The 24101-nt window shown below is 45.3% G+C and overlaps 1 protein-coding gene across 1 annotated transcript in view; it reads left to right on the top strand.

Annotated features, from left to right (window-relative positions):
• The window catches only part of LOC134910357 (probable basic-leucine zipper transcription factor R), a 116311-nt gene extending 101985 nt beyond the window's left edge, over positions 1–14326 (top strand). The window contains exons 2-4 of the mRNA XM_063918286.1: positions 5877–5945; positions 6022–6234; positions 13534–14326. Of these exons, the coding sequence (XP_063774356.1) occupies positions 13545–14222 (678 nt within the window). The 5' untranslated portion in view covers positions 5877–5945; positions 6022–6234; positions 13534–13544 and the 3' untranslated portion in view covers positions 14223–14326. The remainder of the gene's footprint in view (positions 1–5876; positions 5946–6021; positions 6235–13533) is intronic.
• Positions 14327–24101: the final 9775 nt, after the last annotated feature.

Raw genomic sequence — 24101 nt, 5'->3', positions numbered from 1 at the left:
GCTTAGTAAATAAACACCAAAGACACATAAGATTCTGACACTAAAATCTGAGTATTTCTCACCACATTGTTTTTGTACTGCATGTTACTTTTGTCATTTTCACCTAATCTGCGTAAACCACCAGTATTTCTATATTCTTATATAATGTGAACTCACGTGCAGAACTAGTGAGTGGTGAGCCCAAGTGCAACAAAATATAATGGGTCCCCCTGCACACCCACCCTCCCTATGCAGAAAAAAAATCATAAACATTTTATATTCTATATAATTTGCAGCAAGCTTTACTGCTGTTACAGTGAGGTGCACATGCATGCGCCTGCACATATTAAAATATATTCTTCTGGCTACCCCCATTCACCCACCAACCTATCTCTACTCACCCACCGTCACTCACCCATTCTCTCTTAACTGAGACTCCTCCACAACACTGGCTGGTAACTGTCACATACACAAAAAGACAGGTTTAGTATGAAATACCTATAATCAAAATCCCGATAGTCAAAATACCCACAACAATTGACTCACAGTCAAAATACCGACAAGGTAAAAATAACGACATTTAAAATACAGACAAGGTCAAAAATACCGACATTTAAAATGTTCACAGGGCAAAAAGTCGACACAATTTTTTCAGTAGGTTTTTTTGTGTATGTCGACACAGGTCAACATGGACACCATATAAGTGTACCGTGTCCCCTGCGCTCGCCATGCTTCGGGCACAGTGCCTTGCTGCACTCGGCACTATTATGTTCCACCTTCAGGTCCACTGGAATGGTAAAATATGAAGTCAGTTTCAATGAAAAAATCATGAAAAACTCATGTCGACTATTTGACCTGTCAGCATTTTAAATGTCGGTATTTTGACCATTTTGGTATTTTGACCTTGTCGGGATTTTGACCATCGGTCAATGGTTGCCGGTATTGTGACCGTCGAGATTTTGATTGTAGGTAAATTGGCCGCATCCCCAAAAAGACAGATGCGACTGCGCATCGGACCCCGCATGGAAGAGACAGGATAGAACAGAGGAGGATGGGAGGCACACAGGTGGGGACAAGAGGAACAGGAGGAGGATGGGAGGCACACAGGTGGGGACAGGAGGAAGACCAGGGAAAAAAACAGGTAGACAGATGGGAGACGACCAAGTGGAGTGAGCCAAAAGTTGCTCTTTTGTGTGAGAACACCAATTCTTTGCCCCAGATGAAATTAATGGACTATAACCTTCCTAACACAGTATTAATGTTGACTTTCTTGGGCTCCTTAGTCATTGTTGCACTAGAAGGGGCTACCTTTCCTAACCTCTATTGTATTTGAGCTTCAAAATACACCTGATATACCATGGGGCAGATGTATTAACCTGGAGAAGGGATAAAGAAGTGATAAACCAGTGATAAGCGCAATGTGATAACGCACCAGCCAATCATTACAGATTTGAAAAATGACCGTTAATAACTGATTGGCTGTTGTGTTATCACCTTGCACTTATCACTGCTTTATCATTACTTTATCCCTTCTCCAGGCTAAATATATCTACCCCATGGTTCCTTTGGGGACTATTGCCCTCAGCCCTCCTTTAACGTGTCTAACATGCCTCTTGGCTGTCACCCATAGACTAACTCAAAAGGCTAAATCTAGTATATGTTTGGGGTATCTCCTGGACGTCAAACATTAAGTGAAGTATTAGTGTATCCCAATATTTTCTCATGAGCTACTGGTTTCTTAAGAATGTTTAAAGGTTCTGTAAAAGTGCTTTATCAAGCCAGGGCCGCAAGTTTGACACCCCTGGTCTAGTGTATACTCATGATATGCGCACTCCCATGGGTGGCTAGGGCTATCCCCCATCAGCCCAGCAGTAGGACCGACAGGGGGATGTCACTAGCGATGAGTCTGTTCCCCCCCCCCATCCCGTTGGACCCATCATGAGCAAGTGTGTATGCACTTGCCGCATGCCGGGTCCGGTCGGTGGCCGATGTTGGGATGGGTGCACATTGTCAAGTGTGTACCCGGCTTAACAACTGGCACATATTTTTCATCAGTTTAGACATAAAAGAGCATCATGCTTGTCCGGCATTGAATGCCCCACCCACAGGAAAACTAAATTTTTATAAACCCCAGGCTCCACGCGTGTTCTCTTCTAATTGGCTTGTGTTAAATCCATGTCTTTCTCTCCTTGCCTCAGTCAGCACCTTTCTTTTGTATGTACCAGTAACATAGTAACACAGTTATCGAGGCTGAAAAAATACAATTTGTCCATCGAGATCAACCTATATTTTGATCTACTGTTATGCACTGGATTTTTTTTTTTCAGTGACCCAGATACTGTCAAACATTATTATTACAGATTATATCCTTGGATGCCTTTTTCGGCTAGAAATTTGTCTAGCCCTTTCTTAAACACATCAATTGAGCCAGACATTACAACCTTCTCTGGCAACGAATTCCATATCCTTACTGCTCGAATTGTGAAGAACCCCTTCCTTCGCTTGGTACTTCCATTCCTCTAACCTTAAAGGGGTGACCACGTGTCCTGTGTACAGATCTTTTGATAAGCAAATCGCCTGATAGTTACATGTACTGACCCTTAATGTATTTGTAAATATTAATCATATCTCCTCTTAGACATCTTTTTTCTAGTGTAAAATATCTAACCTAGTAAGCCTTTTATCATAATCTAATGACTCTAAGCCTTTAATCAATTTTGTGGCTCTTCTCAGAACCTTTTCAAGTTCTATGATCTTTTTTATAGTGTGGCACCCAGAACTGTACACAGTATTCTAGAAGCAGCCGAACCAATGCTTTATACAATGGCAGGATACCACTTTCATCCCTTGTCACTATTCCCCGTTTTATGCATGCTAATATCTTATTGGCCTTTACTGCTGCATCCTGACATTGGGCTCTACTGCTAAGTCTACTGTCAATGAGCACCCCCAAGTCCTTCTCCATTACTGATTTCCCTAGATTTACCCCATTTAATTTATAGATTACATGTTTGTTTTTGGCCCCAAAATGCATAACTTTCCATTTCTCAATATTAAACCTCATACTCCACTTAGCTGCCTAAATCTCAAGTTTAGTTTAGTCATTCTGAAGAGAGTCAACATCCTGATCTGAATTAATTATCTTACACAGTTTAGTGTCATCTGCAAAAATGGACACTTTACTCTCAAGACCCTCTCCTATGTCATTTATAAATATGTTAAACAGAAGAGGCCCTAGTACATACCCTTGAGGTACATCACTTAATACTTTAGCCCAGCTCGAAAATGTTCCATTGACCACCACTCGCTGTTCCCTATTTTCCAACCAATTTTTGACCCAAGAACCAATGCTGCTACCTAGACCAAGCTCTCTTAATTTAGAATCATCCTCATGTGAGGTACTTTGTCGAAAGGCTTTTGCAAAATCTAAATGTTATCAATATTAAATTTTACGTAGTCGCTCACGGGCTTCATTCTCACTTAAGCAAGTTTTATGTATCTGGACATTATCAATACATTATCAATACTGTTTTCATGTTCTATTCCCACCAGCTTTTCCTGTCTAGTAAATACTGGCAAAAAGAATTTGTTCAATTTCTCTGCTTTTTCATTGTCATCAATTAACATTTCTCCTATCTCGCTTTTTAGGGGTCCTATGTTGTCTTTTTTTTATCCTTTTTCCATTGTTTTCAATTTTAGCTGCTCTGATTTCCTTTTTACATATTTACTTGCATTCCTTGTAGTAGTGGAAAGACTCCACATTCCCATCAGATTTATACAATCTGCCCACCTTTTTTATAAATTGCTACCCATACGTTCTTATTTAGCTACTTCGGTTTAAACTTGGTACTCTTACCTTTGCTGTCCATGGGAATGAACTTATGCGTTAATTTATCCAGTAACGTTTTAAAGAAGTCCCACATTTCTGCAGTGCTCTCTCCTTTACACATTTGGGGGTATATTTACTAAGATTCATAATGTTCAGAATTTGGTTGAAGTTTAAACACGACTGACATCGGTAGTGTTAATTTGCAACTTTTTTTTTTTTTTACGACTCATTTACTAAGCTTTCGTATTTTGTGCTTTCGTATTTTTCGATGTCGATGTCATTCGTATATTTTTTAATGTGAACGCGGCCAAATCTTGTATTTGCGGTCGTATTTTGGTGTTTTTTTACGGATTCGTAAATAAATTTTTCACGGCAGTGTTTTTGTCCCTTCCCGGCCGCGTTATTTTCTAACTTTCGTTTTCGTCACTCATCCGTAATTGGTTGTGTTTGTCATGGAGGAGTGTCTGTGCTCATTAGTATAAAAACGCCCCCAACCAGCTAGTGGAGAGGTGAGAGGAAGTTGGTGTTTTGGAGTTGGTGATTTTGGAGGTTTTGGAGGTTTCTTGCGATTGTTGAGTGCTGTATTGTGTGTGTAAGTAGTCTTGTGATAATTGTTGTGTAGTCTCTTTAAAGTTTGTGTAATTTGTAGTGTTTGTGCATTTTAGTTACAGTCTATTGTCATTGTTTGTGAGTGTGTGTGTGTGTGTGTGTGTGTGTTGTGTGTAGTGGTAGTGGAGGAGTGTGTTTTGTGGTTTTTTTTAATTAGTGTTATTTGTTGTTTGTCATTATTATGTCCCAGTCAGAGGTGAGTGAGAGGGAGGAGGTGAGTGAGAGGGAGGAGGTGAGTGAGGTGGAGGAGGTGAGTGAGGTGAAGGAGGAGGAGGTTAGTGAGGTGCAGGAGGGTGAGGTTGCTGCTGTGGCCTCGAGTGATAGTGACAGTGATGGTGGTGTTGCTCCGCAGCCACGCACCAAGATGGGCAGAAATTTTAAATTTAGCTATGCGGAAAATATGTCTTTGGTGCATGAGTTGATGCGCCATCATCGCCAGCTGTTTGGGCGTGATGCAGCCAAGGTGCCTTCGCACAGGAAAACTGTTCTGTGGGGGAAGGTAGTAGCGGCAGCAAACAGTGAGGGTGTGGTGAAGAGGACCGAGGACACGTGTCGGAAGAGATTCTAAGATATCAAGCGCCGTGTCAAGGCAAAGATGGCAAAGGAGGCTAAGTTAGCCAGGCAAACAGGGGGTGGCCATCCCTTTATAGCGTCTTAACGGGAGTGGGAGGAACCTGTGCGGACCCTTATTCCGCATGAAGTTGTTGGTGCGACTAATGTGCGGGATTCGGATCGTCTTAGGCATGATGGTGATTTTTTTTTTTCAATTTGTTATATCTGCATATGTGTTTATGCCTAATTAGTATTTTTTAAATGATATTGTATTGTTAATATATTTTTATGTTATAAATTGATTAGCTATTTGTGTTTGTTTTTTAATGATTTTGTGTTTGTATAGTGAGGTGTTAGGTAGTAATGGTTTTGTGTATATTATTATTTTGCTTGGTCCATTTTGTAAGTTGTAAATTCTTGCATAGATGGCTTTATTTGTAAAGGGACATTAGTTACGTGTGAGTCACGTGTTGTTTGGAATGTAATTTTTTTTATTTTTTTATTTGTTTAATGTATGTTGTATGTTACTTGTCTTTGTGGGCAATATGTTAGTGTCGATGGCTAAGTATTGTATGTTTACTTTATATTCACTTTGCAATTTTTTTGGTATTTAAAATTTAAATTACATATTTTCAGATTAATGTAATACTCAAAAATATATGGTAATACATGGGTGTATATTCAGCTGTTGGCCATGGAAAATTAGACTACTTGGCTATGTTTTTGTCTTTGGAAATGGAACCTCATTAGCCTTTTCACAAACAATGAAGCAACCCATTTTTAAATAATTTATTGGTAGAAAGTGTACTCATACTGGTAATCATATGGCCACATCACTAAATGTTGCTGCTTACAAAAGTACACACTGTAATTAAAGGTCATAAACACCAACTTGTCATTTTTACAGTACGAAAGCAAGCCACCAATTCCAGAACACAAGCAACACTGTCAAGAGCTGTGGATGCTGGCGATACAGGTAACGCAAAATTGACACCAGTTAATGTGCCCACCACAAAATTTACAAACAATCTAATGTTTGCATTAATCCATAGGAACTTCAACATCGCATCACAGTCCACAAAGACGTCCTTCACAAGGGTCTGGCAGCCACACGAGCAGGCCTACCAAGAGACGTCGTCCTGATGTCGCACCAACACCAGCATTAAGCCCACCCCCACGTCGTATTTCAACTGTGTTGCCTCAGCCACCAGAACAGATTTTGGAGAGTCCTCAATCACCGGAACCACATTCCCCTCAGCTGTCTGGTGAGTAAACACAAAACAAAAATTACAAATAACATACTTACACACTGTTTTTGCACACAAAATACACATCAGCAAAAAAAAAAAAAAAAAATCCTAGTACTTATCCACAGCAGCAAGCACATGGCTTGCAAAATAAAAATGACCCAATCTCCACTATAAAAGTTGCGCAAATTTAGATTGTTCTCTTGCGCCTTACAGTAGTATTGTGTTGTCATTATTTATTTGAATAGGAAAAAATTGTGCTTCAGGTAGATTCACACCCTTTCACAATGGTGATAGAATTCATATTGTCATTTACTGTTTGATATTTTAATGCAAGTACGATATGGCGGATGGCAAATCACTTTTTTCATGGGGTAAACTTTGTACCTCTGTGTGTTTGTTTCGTAAGTGTGGTCTTTGTCAAACATGTGTCCACTCCCCCCCCCCCCCCCCAATATATATTTTATTGAGGTTTTAGAAAAGAAAGAATATAACAAGCAATATCAGGAGTAAACATAGGACCCAACCCAATACAGAGATAAATTGCGACAAAGATCTTTTAGTCCCGTGGGTACCGGGGCCTGGGAGAAAACCTCATTTCTTTTTCCATTTTCTAGTATACAATATCAGAACAGTAGACAAAACAATTACAATAATTATGGAAAAGCCATTCCACAGAGATATCGTTCGTCAATCAGATGCAGGAACAAAAATACAAACAGTATAAACAACACAACATGTTGAGACGTCCTCCTTGGTGGAGAACGAAAAACAAAACAAACAAAAAACAGAAAAACAGGAAAAAAAAAAACAAGAAACAAAAAAAACAATACCTGCCAGAGCAAGGGGACCGCCAACCCATCCATGGAGACATCAACAGAGCGAAGGAAAGCATGTAGACATCGGAGATGCATAGTGAAGGTGCAGAGGGAAGAGGGAAGAAAGGCTAAGAGAGGCTAGTGTAGCAGTAGAGAAAGAAAGGAAGAAAAATCAGAGAAGTAAAAAGGATTATTAATTTATGGGAGAGAGATGGGAGGGTTATCAGACAGGAGTTGGTGGCCGTACCATTTGGTACATTGAAAGCTCTGCTTAATAGCCACTTTAGTCAGCGTGGGCAGACGATTAATAAATCGTCTCCAGCAGTGGAACAATGTGGGAGTTAATATTTCTTTATTTAGAGTCGTTTCCAGCCAGTCCATCATGAATAGGAAGAGTAGTCTGGAGGTAGCTAGTGGCAACGTAGGGGGGGGGGGGGGGTATCAGAGATCCATTGCTCGAGTATAGCTTTCCTACCTACCGCTGAAAGAATCACTATCAATTTCGTATCCTGAGAGGGAAGTGCGGGTTGATCGAGGATATGACCAAAGAGAGCCCAAGAGGCAGTGCATTGGAAGTGAAGATTCAACTCGGAAGCACCATATGTTTGTAGCTCAGCCCAAAACCTTTGGATGAGGGGGCAGTGCCAAAAGCAATGCAGAAGGTCAGCTACTGGTGCAGAGCATTTCAAGCATTTCGTCGATTCAGATATACCCATCAAATTACTCCTCTTTGGAGAGATATAGGCTCTATGTAAAATTTTATAGGACATTTCTTGATATAAGCTGGCCGGGATGAGTTTGAGGGAAGTTGTAAAACTGTCCATCACGGCCTCTGGGGACATGGAGGGAATTTGAGAGGTCCATGTTAGCACTTGGGACAAGTCAGTAGCGGGGACATGCTCCACACGGATGCGGGTGTATATAGATGAGATGGAGCATGTCCCGGAACGCAGAAGCGTATCCAGGCTGTTAACAAAGTCCGAAGTACAAAGATGGGAAAGGACTGAATATACATAATGTGAGGCCTGAAAGAAGTAGAAGCCGTGACTAGGGTTAATGTCATATTTGGTTAGTGCATCAGCAAAAGTGAGTAGTTTTTTCCTAGAGTCGAGAAGGTCGCTGACCCGTGTAATCCCTGCAGCGTGCCAAGCAGTGAAAGGAGAAGAGGCCTGACCCCGTTGAAAATGTGGGTTCCCAACTAAGGGAAGAAATAAGGAGTGAGTGTATTGTAACTTCAGAGATTTCCTAGACAATCTCCAGGCCATAGCAGTAGAGGTTAGGAGTATATTGTCCAGAGAAAGAGACTACAACTCAGATTTGGATGCATGTAAAACCGAACTAAGAGACAGAGGAGCATAGAGTTGGGAGTCAGTCAGTGAGTCGGTAAAGACCGATGTACCGTTGAGCCAGTCCATAGCAAAACGAAGAAGGCAAGCTCTATTGTATTGCTCTATATCCGGCAGATTCAGCCCCCCCATTCTGCACCGTCTGAGATAATTTAAAGAAGCTTATTCTGGGTCTTTTATTGGCCCAGATGAATTTAGAAATAGATGAGTTAAGGAGGCAAAGGTCAGCCTTATAAAGCATGACAGGTACCATCTGAAGGACATAGAGCAATTTGGGAAAACTAGCCATTTTCACCAGACTACAGCGGCCCATAAGATTGAGGGGTAGTTTTTGCCACAGCGCCCATTCCGTTTGGAGTTTAATGAGAATAGGGTGAACGTTGTCAGTGTAAAGACGAGCAGAGTCAGAGGAAAGAAGGACTCTGAGATATGTAATATGGGTGGAGGCCCAGCTAAATGGAAAGAGAGTGTCCCAACCCGCAGTAATCTGGGGAAAAATAGCTAAAGCCTCTGATTTGTCAAAATTAATCGAGAATCCTGCAAAGGAGGAAAAGCGGGTAATAGCGTTCTGCAATGCCATGACTGACTGTCTCGGATTGGAGGTAAAGAGAAGAATATCATCTGCGAACGCCATCAGTTTGATCTCTCTGTTACCAATCCTAATACCTTGGAAATCAGAGAGGTTGAGAATATAACGAATGAAGGGCTCAAGAGCCAGGTTAAAAAGGAGGGGAGATAGTGGGCATCCCTGCCTGGTCCCTCTTTCGAGGGTAAAGGAAGGTGAGGAAATTTTGTTGACTATCACCTGTGCAGTAGGGCTGTCATAAAGGGAGTCGACAAGGCCACGAAATTTATCACCAAATTGCTGATGTGACAAGACTCTAGCGAGGTGGGGCCAGGCAATCTTATCGAAAGCCTTTTCCGCATCGAGGTTTATGAGGATATTATCCATGAAATTGTGAGCACGTGAGTATGAGATGGCCGCCAAAGCAGTCCTGATACCCTGTACGGATTGTCTATGCTTAATGAAGCCCAGCTGCGCAGGCGATATAATACGAGAGAGACAGAGTTGCAATCTGTTGGCCATTAATTTCGTAAGGATTTTAAAGTCCTGGTTGAGAAGGGAAATCGGCCTGGGAAGGAAGGATCCTTTCCTGGTTTCGCTATGACTATGATCGTGGCCTCATTAAATCTAATTGGAGTTTGTTTGGAGGTAAGGGTATGATTGTAGAGAGACTTGAGGGTGGGAGCCAGCTCATCTCGGAGCATTTTATAGAACTCTGCACCAAAGCCATCAGGACCCGGACTTTTATTATTTGGTAGGGTCTTAATGACATCAACAACCTCCTCGGCCGTAATCGGGCTTTCTAGAGAATCCCTCTCCTCCTGAGTCAAAACAGGGAGAACAGCCTCCTCCAGAAAAGAGTGGTTGGCTATCGAGTCGTCAGGGCCCTTGGCATACAGAGATCGATAAAAGTCTCTAAATTCAGTGCATATAATTTCGGGGTCAGTGCTCAATGAACCCGAACTATTGATTGCATTTACCCATGTGCGGGATTTAGGACCTTTGATCAGATTGGCTAACAATTTGCCTGATTTATTGCCCCATCTATGAAATCTGTTACGTTGATAGTCATAGGACAATTTAGCCCGTTCCGTGAGGAATGTGTCATAAATGAGTTTAGCGGAGAGATAAGCCTCTTTATGGGTGGGGGTGTCATGTTGAACATATCGCCTATATGCAGAGGTAAGAGTTGTGCTCAAGGACTGTAATTGAGACGAAAATTTCTTCCGTCTAGAGTGAGTGTATGACATAACATGTCCTCGGAGGACGGCCTTAGCCGCGCCCCAGAAGACTGGTGAGTCCAAGCTCTGATTGCTGTTATCTAGGGTGTAGTTGAGCCAGGATTGTTTCATGTGAAGGAGGAAGTCAGTAGAATGGCGTAAATAGGCAGGGAAACACCAACGAGGTGAGCTACGAGGGGGCATGGCTATTTGAACATGAAGAGATATAGGGGTGTGGTTGGATATGATAATGTTGTCAATGGAAGTGTGGGTAACCTTGGGAAGGAGACGGGCGACAGTGAAGATATAGTCAATTCGAGAGTGAGAAGAATGAGGGTGGGAGTAGAAGGAGTAGTCTTTCTGGGTAGGATGAAACACCCGCCAGGGATCCAAAAGATCCAACTGGGAGCAGAAAGAGGATAGGAGTTGTGCTAGAGTCGTAGCAGTGGTGGCACTTACCCGAGATCTGTCCATGGATGGGTCGACCACTAGATTAAAGTCCCCGCCAACAATCAAGTTCTGGCTGCCCCAGGTAAAGAGATTCGTTAAGAGATCTGCAAAGAAAGATTCAGGTGAGACGTTGGGAGTATAGAGGTTGAGGAGGGTATAAACAGTATTATTAATACAGACATCCAACAACAGGAATCTACCCTCGGGGTCAGATAGCTTTCTAAGTATAGAATATTGGAGGTTGGCATGAAACAGTATCGCTACTCCCCTAGACTTAGAGTGGTATGGAGACGAAATACATTCTCCTATCCAGGGGGCTCATAGGATATTTCTAGGGTCATCTAACCAATGAGTCTCCTGTAAAAGTACAATATGGGGAGACATGCGTTTCAGGTGAGATACCACCTTTTTCCTTTTAACCGGGTGATTAAGACCTTCCACATTCCATGATACAATACGGAGTAGTGTGGCATTTGGATCTCCGTCTACATGAGAGTGAGGGTGGGTGTCAGTAGACATATCAACCCACCCCTACTGGGAAAAAGAATGAGAAGGGAGTGTGAAAGTTGAAATAGGGTCCCACCCCGTCCCAGCAAGCGGGGGAGAATCCCCCAATGGAGGGAGGGGGTCCCAGCCTAGGCAGGTAAAACTAACAAAGCAAACAAACATCAACAAAAACATCAAGAAACAGCAAAAAAAAATTAGTTAACCAATCAAAAGTGTGAACCGAACACACTTCTCAGGAACAGCATGTGAGACCCGAGTGCTGTTTTGGGTAGCGATGAGCTACTAACAAGCATACTCAAGTAGCAATCAAGTATCAATCAAGTATCAGGTATGGTGAAGTGTAATTTAGCCTCCCCAGGATCTTCAAAGAAACACGGTCGTCCACCTTCAAAGACTCTGAGGCGGGCGGGATAAAGCAACGAGAACATGATCTTCGCATCAAAGAGGTGTTTGCAGATGGGAGCAAACTCTCTGCATTTCGTGGCCACTAATGCAGAATAGTCCTGGAAAATGATGAGGCGATCACCATTAATAGAGAGGCTAGCAGCTTTGCGGTAGTGGTCGAGGAGTCTCGTTTTGTCCGCATAGTTCAGGATACGCATGATGACCGGGCGGGGGCGCCCCAAAGAATTTTTCCTTTCAGGCCCTATTCTATGGGCTCTCTCAATGACGAGAGGGACTCCCTTCAAGTCCATAGACAGCTGTTCCAGAATGCCCAACGAGAGGAGATCTAGGAGATCGCGACCTTTCACCGACCCTGGGATGCCGATGACCCGTAGATTGTTGTGCATGCTGCGATTCTCGAGGTCATCAAGTTTCTCCGAAAGGTCAGAGATCTCTAGCTGTTTAGCATGTAAAGAACGTTGAGCCTCCTCTAGGTTATCTTCCAGGGTCGATATCCTTTGTTCCGCTTCGTCCAGGTGGTTAGAGTGTTGACTCAGCTGGGTCGAAGAGGACTCAATGGCTTCTTTAATGCCCGCCAACTTCTCATCTAAGAGCGGTCCCAAAACCACTAGTAAGTCCTTATGTTTCATCTTCGGCTGTCTAAGAAGCGGTCTTGATTTGCAGGAATGTTGGGAAAGCGAGCATGTGGTCGAGTGGTCAGAGTCGGATGAATCGCCACAGGGGGTGTCGTCTCGAGAGTGCTGAGTGGCGCCTGCAGACATCACGGGCAAAGGAATCAGGAACTTTTCCATGCAGGGTGGAGATGCAGTAGCCAATCACAGAGAGCCTGAATAGTAAAGGGTGTAGCAGGTCTCACATTTGGAACAAGTATTCTTAGTGCATACTCATCCTGAGCGCGTCACACCAGGAGTGAAACGGTGTTGTCTTCCCTGAATCCCCAAGGCGGACAGCCATGTAGAAGGGGGTGGGGAAGGTGATCTCCAAATTGGTCCGCGGGGAGGCAGTAGGAGCCGGGGCCCGTCCTCAGGCCAAGTGGGTATAGAGCAGAAGGACCTGACTGACTAGGAGAGGCAGGTGTAATTAGGGGGCCAGCGGAGCAGACTTAATGGCAGCCCACCGCTCAGCCAGCAGATCAGATGATGTAGAGCTGCAGCGTCTCCTCTCTCTCCCACACTGCAGTGAGCAGCAGCAATATTATAACTATTATATGGCTGCCAGACTCGGCAGCGTGCAAGGGAGATGGTTTCCTTTTAACAGCAGCTGCAGGGCCCTAATCAGAGCAGACCATCCGGGGGAGGGCGTGTAGAAGGGAGCGCTTCTCCCCGCCGTCACCTCTCGCCCAGCAACCCGGCGGCTCGGCGCCAGTGACTCAGCTCCGGCTGCAGGGTGCGCAGTCAGGCTGCCTCCACGTCGCCTCCCGGCCACTCCGCCGACGGCCCCTGATGGTAAGAGACAGCGCGGTGTGGGAGGCAGTATGGGATCGCTCAGGGGTACCAGGAGGGGTAGAGATGACCCGCGAAGTGTGGGCGCGGCATGTCCGGAGGTCCGACGGGACTGTAGCAAAATCGAGGCCCCGGCTTCAAACTGAGGACCAGGCTGCAACCCGCGGGAGCCTCCACGGTGCTCCCCGATTCCGCGGCTCTGGTCGGAGTGTAACAGAGAGATGTAGAGGGGGCTTGGGGGAGCAATATACAGCAGAGGAGCGGGTCTGAGCAGGCCAGGAGGGCAGGAATGATGGTATATAAGCAGGAGCTCAAGAAAGCTGCAACTGCTCTCCTCAGGTGCCAGGCCACGCCCCCCATGTGTCCACTTTTGTTTTGATGTAAATTTTTTCTTCATACAAACCTACATAACTGGCCTTTTTGATTGTGTATACGAGTCTTGGTGAACATCCTAATTTTCTTTTGAACAATGTTTGACAAACAAGTCTGGAAAGTTAAACTAAATAATCAAACCTACATAATTAAAAAAGATTCTCAAATGTTGTCCCCTTAAACCCCATACAGAACCAGACATCATGCCCCCAGAAGCCCAGCAGGAATCTGAACAACAGGAAACATACACCCTCCATCTGCAAGCAATAGACGTTAACCAACCTACCACGCCTCAGGAAAGTACCCCGCCACCCCAAATATCACCACACCTACAATTGAGACAAACAACCACCCCACAACAACCTGACCCATCATTTTGGGTAACATGGAACCAACAACAGGCACAGAATATTGATTGCCTATGCACACACACCCAATACCTAGCCAGTCTGCCCCATCATCTACCAAGACTGTATAGAAACACAAGCAGGCTCAATGTCCAGATATGCAGAGTCGCAAACAGTATGGAGCAGATGAGAGCAGATAACAGCCAACTTATTGTTACCTTTCAGCGCATAATGGATGAGCAACACCGCCATCAACAAGCCCTCATTCAGTTAATTCAAAATAATCAAATTACATCAGAAACCATGTCCAGAATCATAGACAACAACACAACAGCCACAACACAACTTACCGCAACCCTGGCTAACCTCAGTCAAAATATTAATTTGTTGGCACAACACCAACAAGGTTCCAGCTCAGGGACCAACACACCTACCCAGACCCCAATTTCATCACCAGTTCGAAGATCAATCCGAACCCGCTCCACTGTCCAAACCAAACCCACGTCAGCCACCAAAGAACAGCCTAAGAAATAACCAACCCTGCAGCTGGAGACACATTGTTCACAATCCTAGGCCTACAAAATAGTGCTTATTTGAAATTAAAACACATGTTGTACAGTAATAAATGTGAGAAATGATTGATGTGCAATGTGTTATGTGAAAAAAACTGTCAGTGTAACAGGATAATTCATTGAGTTATCACTCACATGTATTGGGACTATTCTAGCATCATTACTAACATGAAGGTTTACCACATCACAGCCATAATTATGTGTAAACAATTTTGTAAGGTTGGTGTTAGGCAATGTATGTTTGGCTAATTGGCACACATTACTCAATGTCCATTATGTTGTGGTAATGAGGTTACATATTTCAAACACAGCTTCAGAAGAAAGTCTACACACAACAAACACAAACAATAGGCTAAACAAAAATGGTTGTTATGGCATACTAATTTATTATGTAGTATTGTGGCAAACATTAACTTTGAATTGGAAAAACAAACTTTTAACATTATAAACACATAATTACTAATAAAAATCTATATACAAATAGCTAAGTAACTGATACCCAACAGTTAGACATAAACACATATAAAGCAAAATAACAACACTCAGCTGACTAGCTCGAGAGGGAGCAAGAGCCACATTACTACAGAAAATACATTGGTGTGCCTTAATTGTTCATATACAAAGCACACAGGCAAATTTACTTACCGCTAAAATGTGCCAAAATCAGGTCTTGCCTTACCTGCCTCCCTATATCTGTACTCACAGTGTCACCAGATGTTTCTAACTCCTCTGCTTGCTGACTGTTTTCTTCATCATCATCATGTAGCAGAGGTTGCTGCAAACACATGTTATGAAGAAAAAAGCAGCAGAACACAATCCTAGTCACCTTTAAGGGACTATACAACAATAGCCCGGCAGACTTATCCAGACACCGAAACCTTGATTTCAGTACACCAAAACATTGTTCTATCACATTCCGCATAGACTTATGTGCATGATTGTAATTGTGTTCAGCAGGGGAATCAGGGACGGACAATGGAGTCAGAAGCCAAGAGTAACCCCCATCACCTGAAAAACATTGGCAACATTGAAAAATATTGATGTACAAACACAGTGCAAACATAATGTGCAGGTTGAGGTAAACACAAAATTTAACACAAATACTTGGTACATACCCAGCAGCCAGCCATCCGGCATTTCTCCAGCCTCAAATTTATCAAAGAGGGATGACTGACTGAGGATGAAGGAGTCATGGCAGCCGCCAGGGTAACCCACAACAACACTCATAATTTTGAGATTTGCATCACAAACCACCTGGACATTAGTTGATTGGCCAAGATGTCTATTTATATAAATATATTGCCTGCCCCTAGGTGGTCTCAGCTCAACGTGTGTGCAATCTATGGCACCCAGCACATTGGGCATGCCAGCAAGCTCATAGAAAGCTACCCTGACTGCATGCCACTGAGACTCCTGGGTAGGGAAGCAGATAGAGACATCTATGTGGGGATCCAATGCATCCAAAACCTGAGTGGACATTACAAAATATAAGGTGAGTGTCTTAAGTACTTTGTTCAAATATACTGTATAAATTCACATTACACAATACAAGAATGGGGCATAGAGGAGTATGTATGGTTTGCCTCACCTGATTTAAATATTTAGAAAAGGTGGGCTGTGAGATTCCTATTACATCGCCTGTCACAGCCTGAATGCTGCCAGTAGCCATAAAGTGCGACACAGCCAGGAGTTTGTGCAGGCCTGAGACAGAGCGAGAGCGTGCTGTCTCAGGGTCTAGGTCCAGTTTGACTAGGTCATACAGACGGAAAATGTTGCTCCTATTTAGCCTATTACATCGCCTGTCACAGCCTGAATGCTGCCAGTAGCCATAAAGTGCGACACAGCCAGGAGTTTGTGCAGGCCTGAGACAGAGCGAGAGCGTGCTGTCTCAGGGTCTAGGTCCAGTTTGACTAGGTCATACAGACGGAAAATGTTGCTCCTATTTAGCCGTAACATCTGTATGACCTGGTCATCGGCCAATGCGTTTAAGTTTAAACGCCCCCTAAAAAAATGAGGCCTGCGCAGCCTCCGCGGCACCTGTACAACCTGCTGACCATGTTGAGTATCCTGGCCCTGGTTTCTTCTAGCCTCATAGAGCAGTCTCAGGAATCCCACAGCAAAACCAAATTCACTGCTACACACGGCAGCAGCCATTTCAGAGTGATTGATTTGACAAATGTGCTGGCCCACCTTTTAAAGGGCCAAAAATGCAGGTGTGATTAATGATGAAGTCGGAACACATGTAAACACGCTTCTCAAAAGCAGGTCTACTTTTTTTTCATGTTTTTTTACGAATTGTATATTTTTACGACCGCAAATGCACTTTCACGGTGGAAATTACAAATACGAATGAATAGTAAATGACCGAGTTCTATACCTAAACAGCCGTGTTTGACCGATGGTGTATTCATTCGTATTTCTGAACTTGGGCCGCCCAAAAAATACGAATGCCCTCATCACGCCCGAGATTTGAGTTTAGTAAATTCCCAAGATGACACTTTGAAGAAAAAACACCAAATCGGTCAAAATCAGGAGCTTAGTAAATATACCCCTTGGTATCAATCTATTGGGGTAATTCAGAGTTGACCGCAGCAGCAAATTTGTTAGCAGTTGGGCAAAACCATGTTCACTGCAGGTGGGGCAGATATAACATGTGCAGAGAGAGTTAGATTTGGGTGGGGTGTGTTCAAACTGAATTCTAAATTGCAGTGTAAAAATAAAGCAGCCAGTATTTACCCTGCACAGAAACAAAATAACCCACCCAAATCTAACTCTATCTGCAAATGTTATATCTGCCCCCCCCCCCCCCCCCCTGCAGTGCACATGGGTGGTCATTCCGAGTTGATTGCAGCCAGCAACTTTTTGCTGCTGCTGCGATCGCTTGTGCAGCCCTGCTAAGCTAAAAAAAAATTGAGCAGAACTTGACCAGCCCTATACCTACTTACCCTGTGCGATGATCCCTGCGATGCTGAAGCTGCTTCTGACGTTAGACATCCGCCCTCCGTTGTTCTGGACACGCCTGCGTTTTCCAATCCACTCCCCGAAAATGGCTGCAAACGCTGTGGAGACGCCCAGGTCCGCCTTCTTCCTGTCCATTTTCTTTGCGGTCCACTCTGCAAACGCTTTCTTCTCAAGACGCGGCGTAACTCACCGGGCAACGTCGCGCACGTGCACTGCGGGCGCCGCGCATGCGCATTCCACACCCATTCGCACCGCAGCGATACACCGCTGCATGCGAACGGGTCAGAATGACCCCCATGATTTTGCCCAACTGCTAACAAATTTGCTACTGCGATCAACTCTGAATTACCCCCCTATGTCCTTTAGAGAGTTCTTAAGCATAGCATAATTTGCTTTTCTAAAATTAGAAGTTTTAGTTGAACCCTTATTTTGCTGTTTCTGGAAACTTATTTCAGATGTGACCATGTTATTATCGCTGTTTGCCAAGGGCTCTCTAACATTAATATTTGATATTACCTCTACATTATTTGTTATTACTACTGTAGGTCAAGTATAGTCCTATTTCTAGTTGGTTCCTCAATCACTTGGGACAAGTAGTGATCGTTAAGTATCCTTAAAAATCTATTACCCCTAGCTGTATCACCTGACTCAAATGTCCAATTTATAACAGGATAATTAAAGTCCCACATAATCAACATTTCACTCATTAATGCAGCCTTTAAAATTTGCTGTAAGTGTAGCGTTTACTCAGTCATACTTATATCTGCCATGTTTATAGCATGTTCCTATTAGTAACTTCTTTGAACATTTACCTCCAAGTAATATTTCAACCCATAATGACTCAATGTTACCACCAATACCCTTGTAAACAATTTCCTTTATGTATGGTTTTAGGATAGGCTTGACATAAAGACAAACTACTCCTCCCCTTTTATTTGCACTGTGTCTCAGTAATGCCTATGATGTCACATTGCTCGCTCATTGCTATTACTCCTAATTCCCCCATTTTTCCTGATAGGCTTCTGGCATTTTCAAGCATACACTTTAGGTTATTTACTCTTATCTCTGTTTCTTTGTGCATTGATAGACTTGCTTCTTTGTGTATTCCTTGCTTTATTATTTATATCTGTTTTTTTATTTTTGTCTGTTCCCCCCTCCACCCCCATTTATCTTAATACGTCCCCCCTTGCTATTCTCACTGATTCTCCCTTAGTTTCTTGCTGACCCCCCCCCCCCCCCAGGGCCTAGTTAAAATCACCTCCAACCCTCTGACCATCCTTCCCCCAAGCACTGATGCCCCCTTCTCGTTCAAGTGCAATCCATCACTACAATAAAGATGGCGCCTAACTGAGAAGTCTGCCTAATGTTCCAAGAAAACAAATCCCTCCTTCCTGCACCAATATCTTAGCCACAGGTTTAACTCTCTAATCTCCCTCTGCCTCCCTGGGCAAGCGTGTGGCACAGGTAAAATTTCAGAAAAAATTACCTTAGATGTACTTGACTTAAGTTTCTGACCTAGAACCCTGAAATAATTTTTAATGATATCCCATCTACCTCTAACTTGGTTGTTGGCCAACATGCACCAAGACCGCCGGGTCATTCCCAGCCCCTCCCAACAATTTGTCTACCCAATCCGTGATATGTCGTACCCGAGCACCAGGAAGACAACACACTGTATGACGATCACGTTCCTGGTAGAATACTCTATCTGCCTTTCTAATGATTGAATCCCCTACCACCACAATCTGGTTTGGTGATTCATTAACAGCGTTCCCCTCTATGCCAGAGGAACCACTCCTCTGGTTGCTAGAGGAAATGGTATCCCCATATTCTACTCTGCCATCCCTCATTTCTTCGTCCAATTGGGTGAATCTGCTGGGATTGCTCACCTCAGAGCTGGCCTCTTCCTCCTTCTCCTTCTAACTGTACCCCAACTACCTACCTGTTGACTAATTCAGGTGTTCTGTTGGTTTTGCTTGAATGCACCTCCATCCTGAAATCTGATAGAGTGAAATTTCTTCCAAATGCAAGTGGTAAGTCCCCTTACTTTGCCACTGTATCTATTGATGTGCAACATTTTATGTGGTCCGTTTAGATTTGAATGCATTTGAGCCAAATTATCTGTATTAATCTGTATTCTGGCTGTCTCCTAGCAATTAGAATGCTGGCTGCTACATATAGCAGCACACCTGTTTGGAATGCCTTGTTACTTGACTGCAGTCTAATGACTCCTATGATTGGTCTCTCTCCCTTTCATTAGGGATTATGCCCAGTTCCTGTTGCTGGTGATATTCCCACATGGTCACTGTACAACATGAACTGTACTCATGAACAGACAGACTGGGAACTGTACAATTACAGTTCCCAGTCTGTCTGTTCCTGAGTCCTCGTACCTTAGCCTCTGTCCTAGTCCTGTATCCTGATACCCTGCCTCAGTCGTCAGTGTACAATTCCAGTTCTTCTCCCGTGCCCTGCTGGATTCTGCTCTGCACCTGGGTCCTGTGGTTATCCCAGCTGTGTCTTAGCCTTGCCAAGACCCTCCAACTGCCCCCCAACAGCAACATTCTCCAAGGCCCCACCCACAAACCTCCTCCTATGTCCAATGTGGGGAGGAAGGACAGAGAGCAGAGATAGAGGAGACAAAGAGAAGGTGACAGACGATAGAGACAGGGGATGACAGAAAAGAGACAGATAAAAAAGACACAGGGTGGTATAAGTCTTTAGAGACACGGATGGTATGACACTGAAGAGACACAGCATGGCATTGGGCTGAAAAAAAACACAGGGAAGGTATCAGGCTGGAAACACAGGGGGCCTGAGACTGGTAAGACATACCGAGCTGGAGAGTTACAAAACTCCAGATTGGAGAGGCACAGGGGAGGGCGTTAGGCTGGAAAGACACAGGCTAGAGTGACACAGTGAAGGCATGAGGCTAGAGAGACCCTGAGTGGTTTGAGGCTGTGGAGAACACTGATGGATGGGGTTGGAGAGACACACAGGAGATGAGGCTATATGGCATCCACACTAGCTAGTGTCCTGGTGACTGACGGGTCAAAAAGCTAGTGTTTCTGTTGGTTGAACATACCCTCTCCAATGGATGGTCATGTCTCTGTTCATTGGCTGCATCCATTTTGGCAGTTGGCCTTGCCCCTTCAGTGTGCCCCTACTATTGAATTCCCCTTGTAGGTGCTACATGCCCCAATCCCACATTGCTTCAGGTCCATATGAGAATGCTAAAAAGAATAAAAACTGGGGGGCGTGGCTTGGATCAGCATGGAGTAGCTGCTTGCAGCCTTAGCTCTCCACACAAATCCTGGATATACCATCCTTAACCCTGACAAACGGCTATTGGGACCTGCCTTGCTGCTATATGAAGCAGTGCTGAGCCCGTCGATGCTCGTGTTGTGGCCGCTACCTGCATATCGCCCCACTGGCAACTGACTTTGTGAGCTGGCCTAGTTGCTGGAAACTACGCCTGACCTCGTGTGAGGTCCTGGAACAGCGCGCGATAGCACTTCCGGCGGCGGCTCCTCTCTAATCCTCCGGCTGAAGAGACGTGACGGAGGGAGCTCCGGTCCATGAGCGGGTGTGCAGAGGCAATCGCCCGCGGCAGGCTGCTGTGATCCGGATGGCCGGGTAAGAAACCAAGTGCCCGCGAAGCCGCCATTTCCACCCCACTGTGTAAGACTCTATACCTGTAGGGCCGCAGAGCTGTGTTGGCTGTGGCTGTGGCTGCCCCTCTTTCTTCTACCAGGGCTTGTGAGTTGGAAACGGGGCTGTGGTGAGGCAGAAACACCATTAATATTGCTGTGGACGGACCGCAGCTGCAGGCTGTCACAACTGAGGGCTGGTGCTGACCAGGGGGAGCCTCAGTTGTAGGGGCTGAGGTATATGTGTACCTGGGAGGCAGTACAGGGTTCTTAGACAAGCAGGGAACCTTTAGAACAAATGCCCGAAGGCGTGACCAAGACAACGAAGGAAAGTTCAAAGGTTTATTAAACACAGTTCAGAGGAATACGGATGACTTGGTACAGGTAACAGGAATCACAGTTCAGAGAAATACTTGGGATCGATGGCGGAGCACCGATGGAGACTTGGGATCGATGGCGGAGCACCGATGGAGACTTGGGATCGATGGCGGAGCACCGATGGAGACTTGGGATCGATGGCGGAGCACCGATGGAGACTTGGGCATCGATGGTGGAGCACCGATGGAGACTTGGGCATCGATGGCGGAGCACCGATGGAGACTTGGGCATCGATGGCGGAGCACCGATGGAGACTTGGGCATCGATGGCGGAGCACCGATGGAGACTTGTGCATCGATGGCGGAGCACCGATGGTTACTGGGGATCGATGGCGGAACACCGATGGTTACTGGCAGGGCAGAGCACCGCTGGAAGCTAGAAGCTGGAAGCCGGTCTCAGGTAACTGCCAGTCACAGGGAGCAATGTAGACACTGCAGAGTCAGGCTGTACAGCAGAGAAAGTCCATGGAAGAACTGCACACTGGAATCACTGTAGACAATTGAAGCACTGACCTCTTTCCAGCCCCAGGAACAAGATATTTATACCAGCTGGGAAACAGGGATTGGCTGGCTGATTAAGCAGAGTCTAGAGTGCAGCTGCTGGGTAATTAGGTAGAAACCAGAGTGCAGCTGATAGGCTGAAAAGTAACATGAGATGAAAACAAACATGGCTGCGCCCATGTTTGAACTTGGAGGGAAAGACTGTTTGTAACTTGCATGTGAGCTTTAACCATGAAGCTGCCAGAATCACAGTGAAGAGTTTTGAGACAATGAGATGCAGCATGCTGCATGCAGACAGTGCAGATGGAATCCAGGCTTGGAACACTGGGACAGTCTCAGGAGGCATTTGGAAGGTAAATACTGATAAGGAATTACCTGGATCGTGACAGCACCCCCTCCTTTAGGAGTGGCCCCAGGACACTTCTTATAAATTCTTTACCTGAACAAATGGAAGAATCTAGATTGAATCCTGATGAACTTGAACTGGCTGGAACCAGAGGAGACTGTACTGGACCTATGGACGAGACCAGATTGAGTCCAGACAAACTTGAACCGGCTGAGACCGGCGGAGACTGTTGAATCAGCTGGAACTGAAAGAGTCAGAATCCGGTTAGAACCGGAATGAGTGGTATCCGAGTGTTCAGTTAGACCATCCTGGACCTGGTCCATGCTGGATGCCAACAGGGTGGTGCTCTCTGAAGACGGCAAACAGGAGTTCATAACTGCATCTGTAGCACAAAAATTTCCATCTGGGAACTTGGCTCTGGATACTTCCCTTGGGGCTGAAACTTTGGTGACCCCTCCTGGGGTTGACGAATCAGACACCTCTCTCAGGGTTGTTTTCTCCAGCACCCCTCCTGGGGCTGACAGATCAGAAACTCCTTTTTGAGAAGACTCATATGCCCCTACTAGAGCTTGAACATTGGATACCCCTCCTGGGGTTGCAGAAACGAACGCCCCAACTTGGGCTGTAGACACAGACGTCCCTTCTTGGGCTGTAGACACAGACGTCCCTTCTTGGGCTGTAGACACAGACGCCCCTTCTTGGGCTGTAGACACAGACGCCCCTTCTAGGGCTGAGGAAAGTTCGGACACTAGGATCTGGTACAGTACCAGATATTTACAGACTGTTCGTGTCCCCTGACGTAGCCGGAGGATATCAGAGGAGGCAGAGGTCACACGACCTGGTTCATCAAACATGCGCCTGAAGGTTGCCACGAAATCTGCATATGAAGAGAGCAGGGCATCAGACTTCTTCCATAGAGGTGATACCCAATCGAGGGCGGAGCCACTGAGGAGGGAGATGATGTAAGCAACCTTGGTGTGGTCAGTTGGGAAACTGCCAGGCTGTAACTCAAAATATATCTCACACTGATTTAGGAAACCCCGACAGGCTTTTGGGGAACCATCAAACTTGGCAGGTGTCGGTAAATGGAGACAAGGAGCAGAAACGGGAATGGTGGGTGGGGATACCACCAAAGGTACTGCAGTCGGCACACTGGACGCCCCTGAACCACGGAGGGTTACTTGTATTCCATCCAGCCGAGAGGAGAGGTCCTGGAGACAGCGGATCACATGGCCCTGTGCAGTCTCCTGACGTTCAAGGCAGGCTGCAAGTTCTTGCATCGGCCTGGTCGCTTGGACCTGGTCTCCGGCCGGATCCATTTGGTCAGTGCTTACTGTCACAACTGAGGGCTGGTGCTGACCAGGGGGAGCCTCAGTTGTAGGGGCTGAGGTATATGTGTACCTGGGAGGCAGTACAGGGTTCTTAGACAAGCAGGGAACCTTTAGAACAAATGCCCGAAGGCGTGACCAAGACAACGAAGGAAAGTTCAAAGGTTTATTAAACACAGTTCAGAGGAATACGGATGACTTGGTACAGGTAACAGGAATCACAGTTCAGAGAAATACTTGGGATCGATGGCGGAGCACCGATGGAGACTTGGGATCGATGGCGGAGCAACGATGGAGACTTGGGCATCGATGGCGGAGCACCGATGGAGACTTGGGCATCGATGGCGGAGCACCGATGGAGACTTGGGCATCGATGGCGGAGCACCGATGGAGACTTGTGCATCGATGGCGGAGCACCGATGGTTACTGGGGATCGATGTTGGAACACCGATGGTTACTGGCAGGGCAGAGCACCGCTGGAAGCTAGAAGCTGGAAGCCGGTCTCAGGTAACTGCCAGTCACAGGGAGCAATGTAGACACTGCAGAGTCAGGCTGTACAGCAGAGAAAGTCCATGGAAGAACTGCACACTGGAATCACTGTAGACAATTGAAGCACTGACCTCTTTCCAGCCCCAGGAACAAGATATTTATACCAGCTGGGAAACAGGGATTGGCTGG

This window comes from Pseudophryne corroboree, chromosome 1 (genome assembly GCF_028390025.1).
Source record: "Pseudophryne corroboree isolate aPseCor3 chromosome 1, aPseCor3.hap2, whole genome shotgun sequence".
Taxonomy (NCBI): Eukaryota; Metazoa; Chordata; class Amphibia; order Anura; family Myobatrachidae; genus Pseudophryne; species Pseudophryne corroboree.
This window is presented reverse-complemented; position numbering and strand designations above follow the sequence as displayed.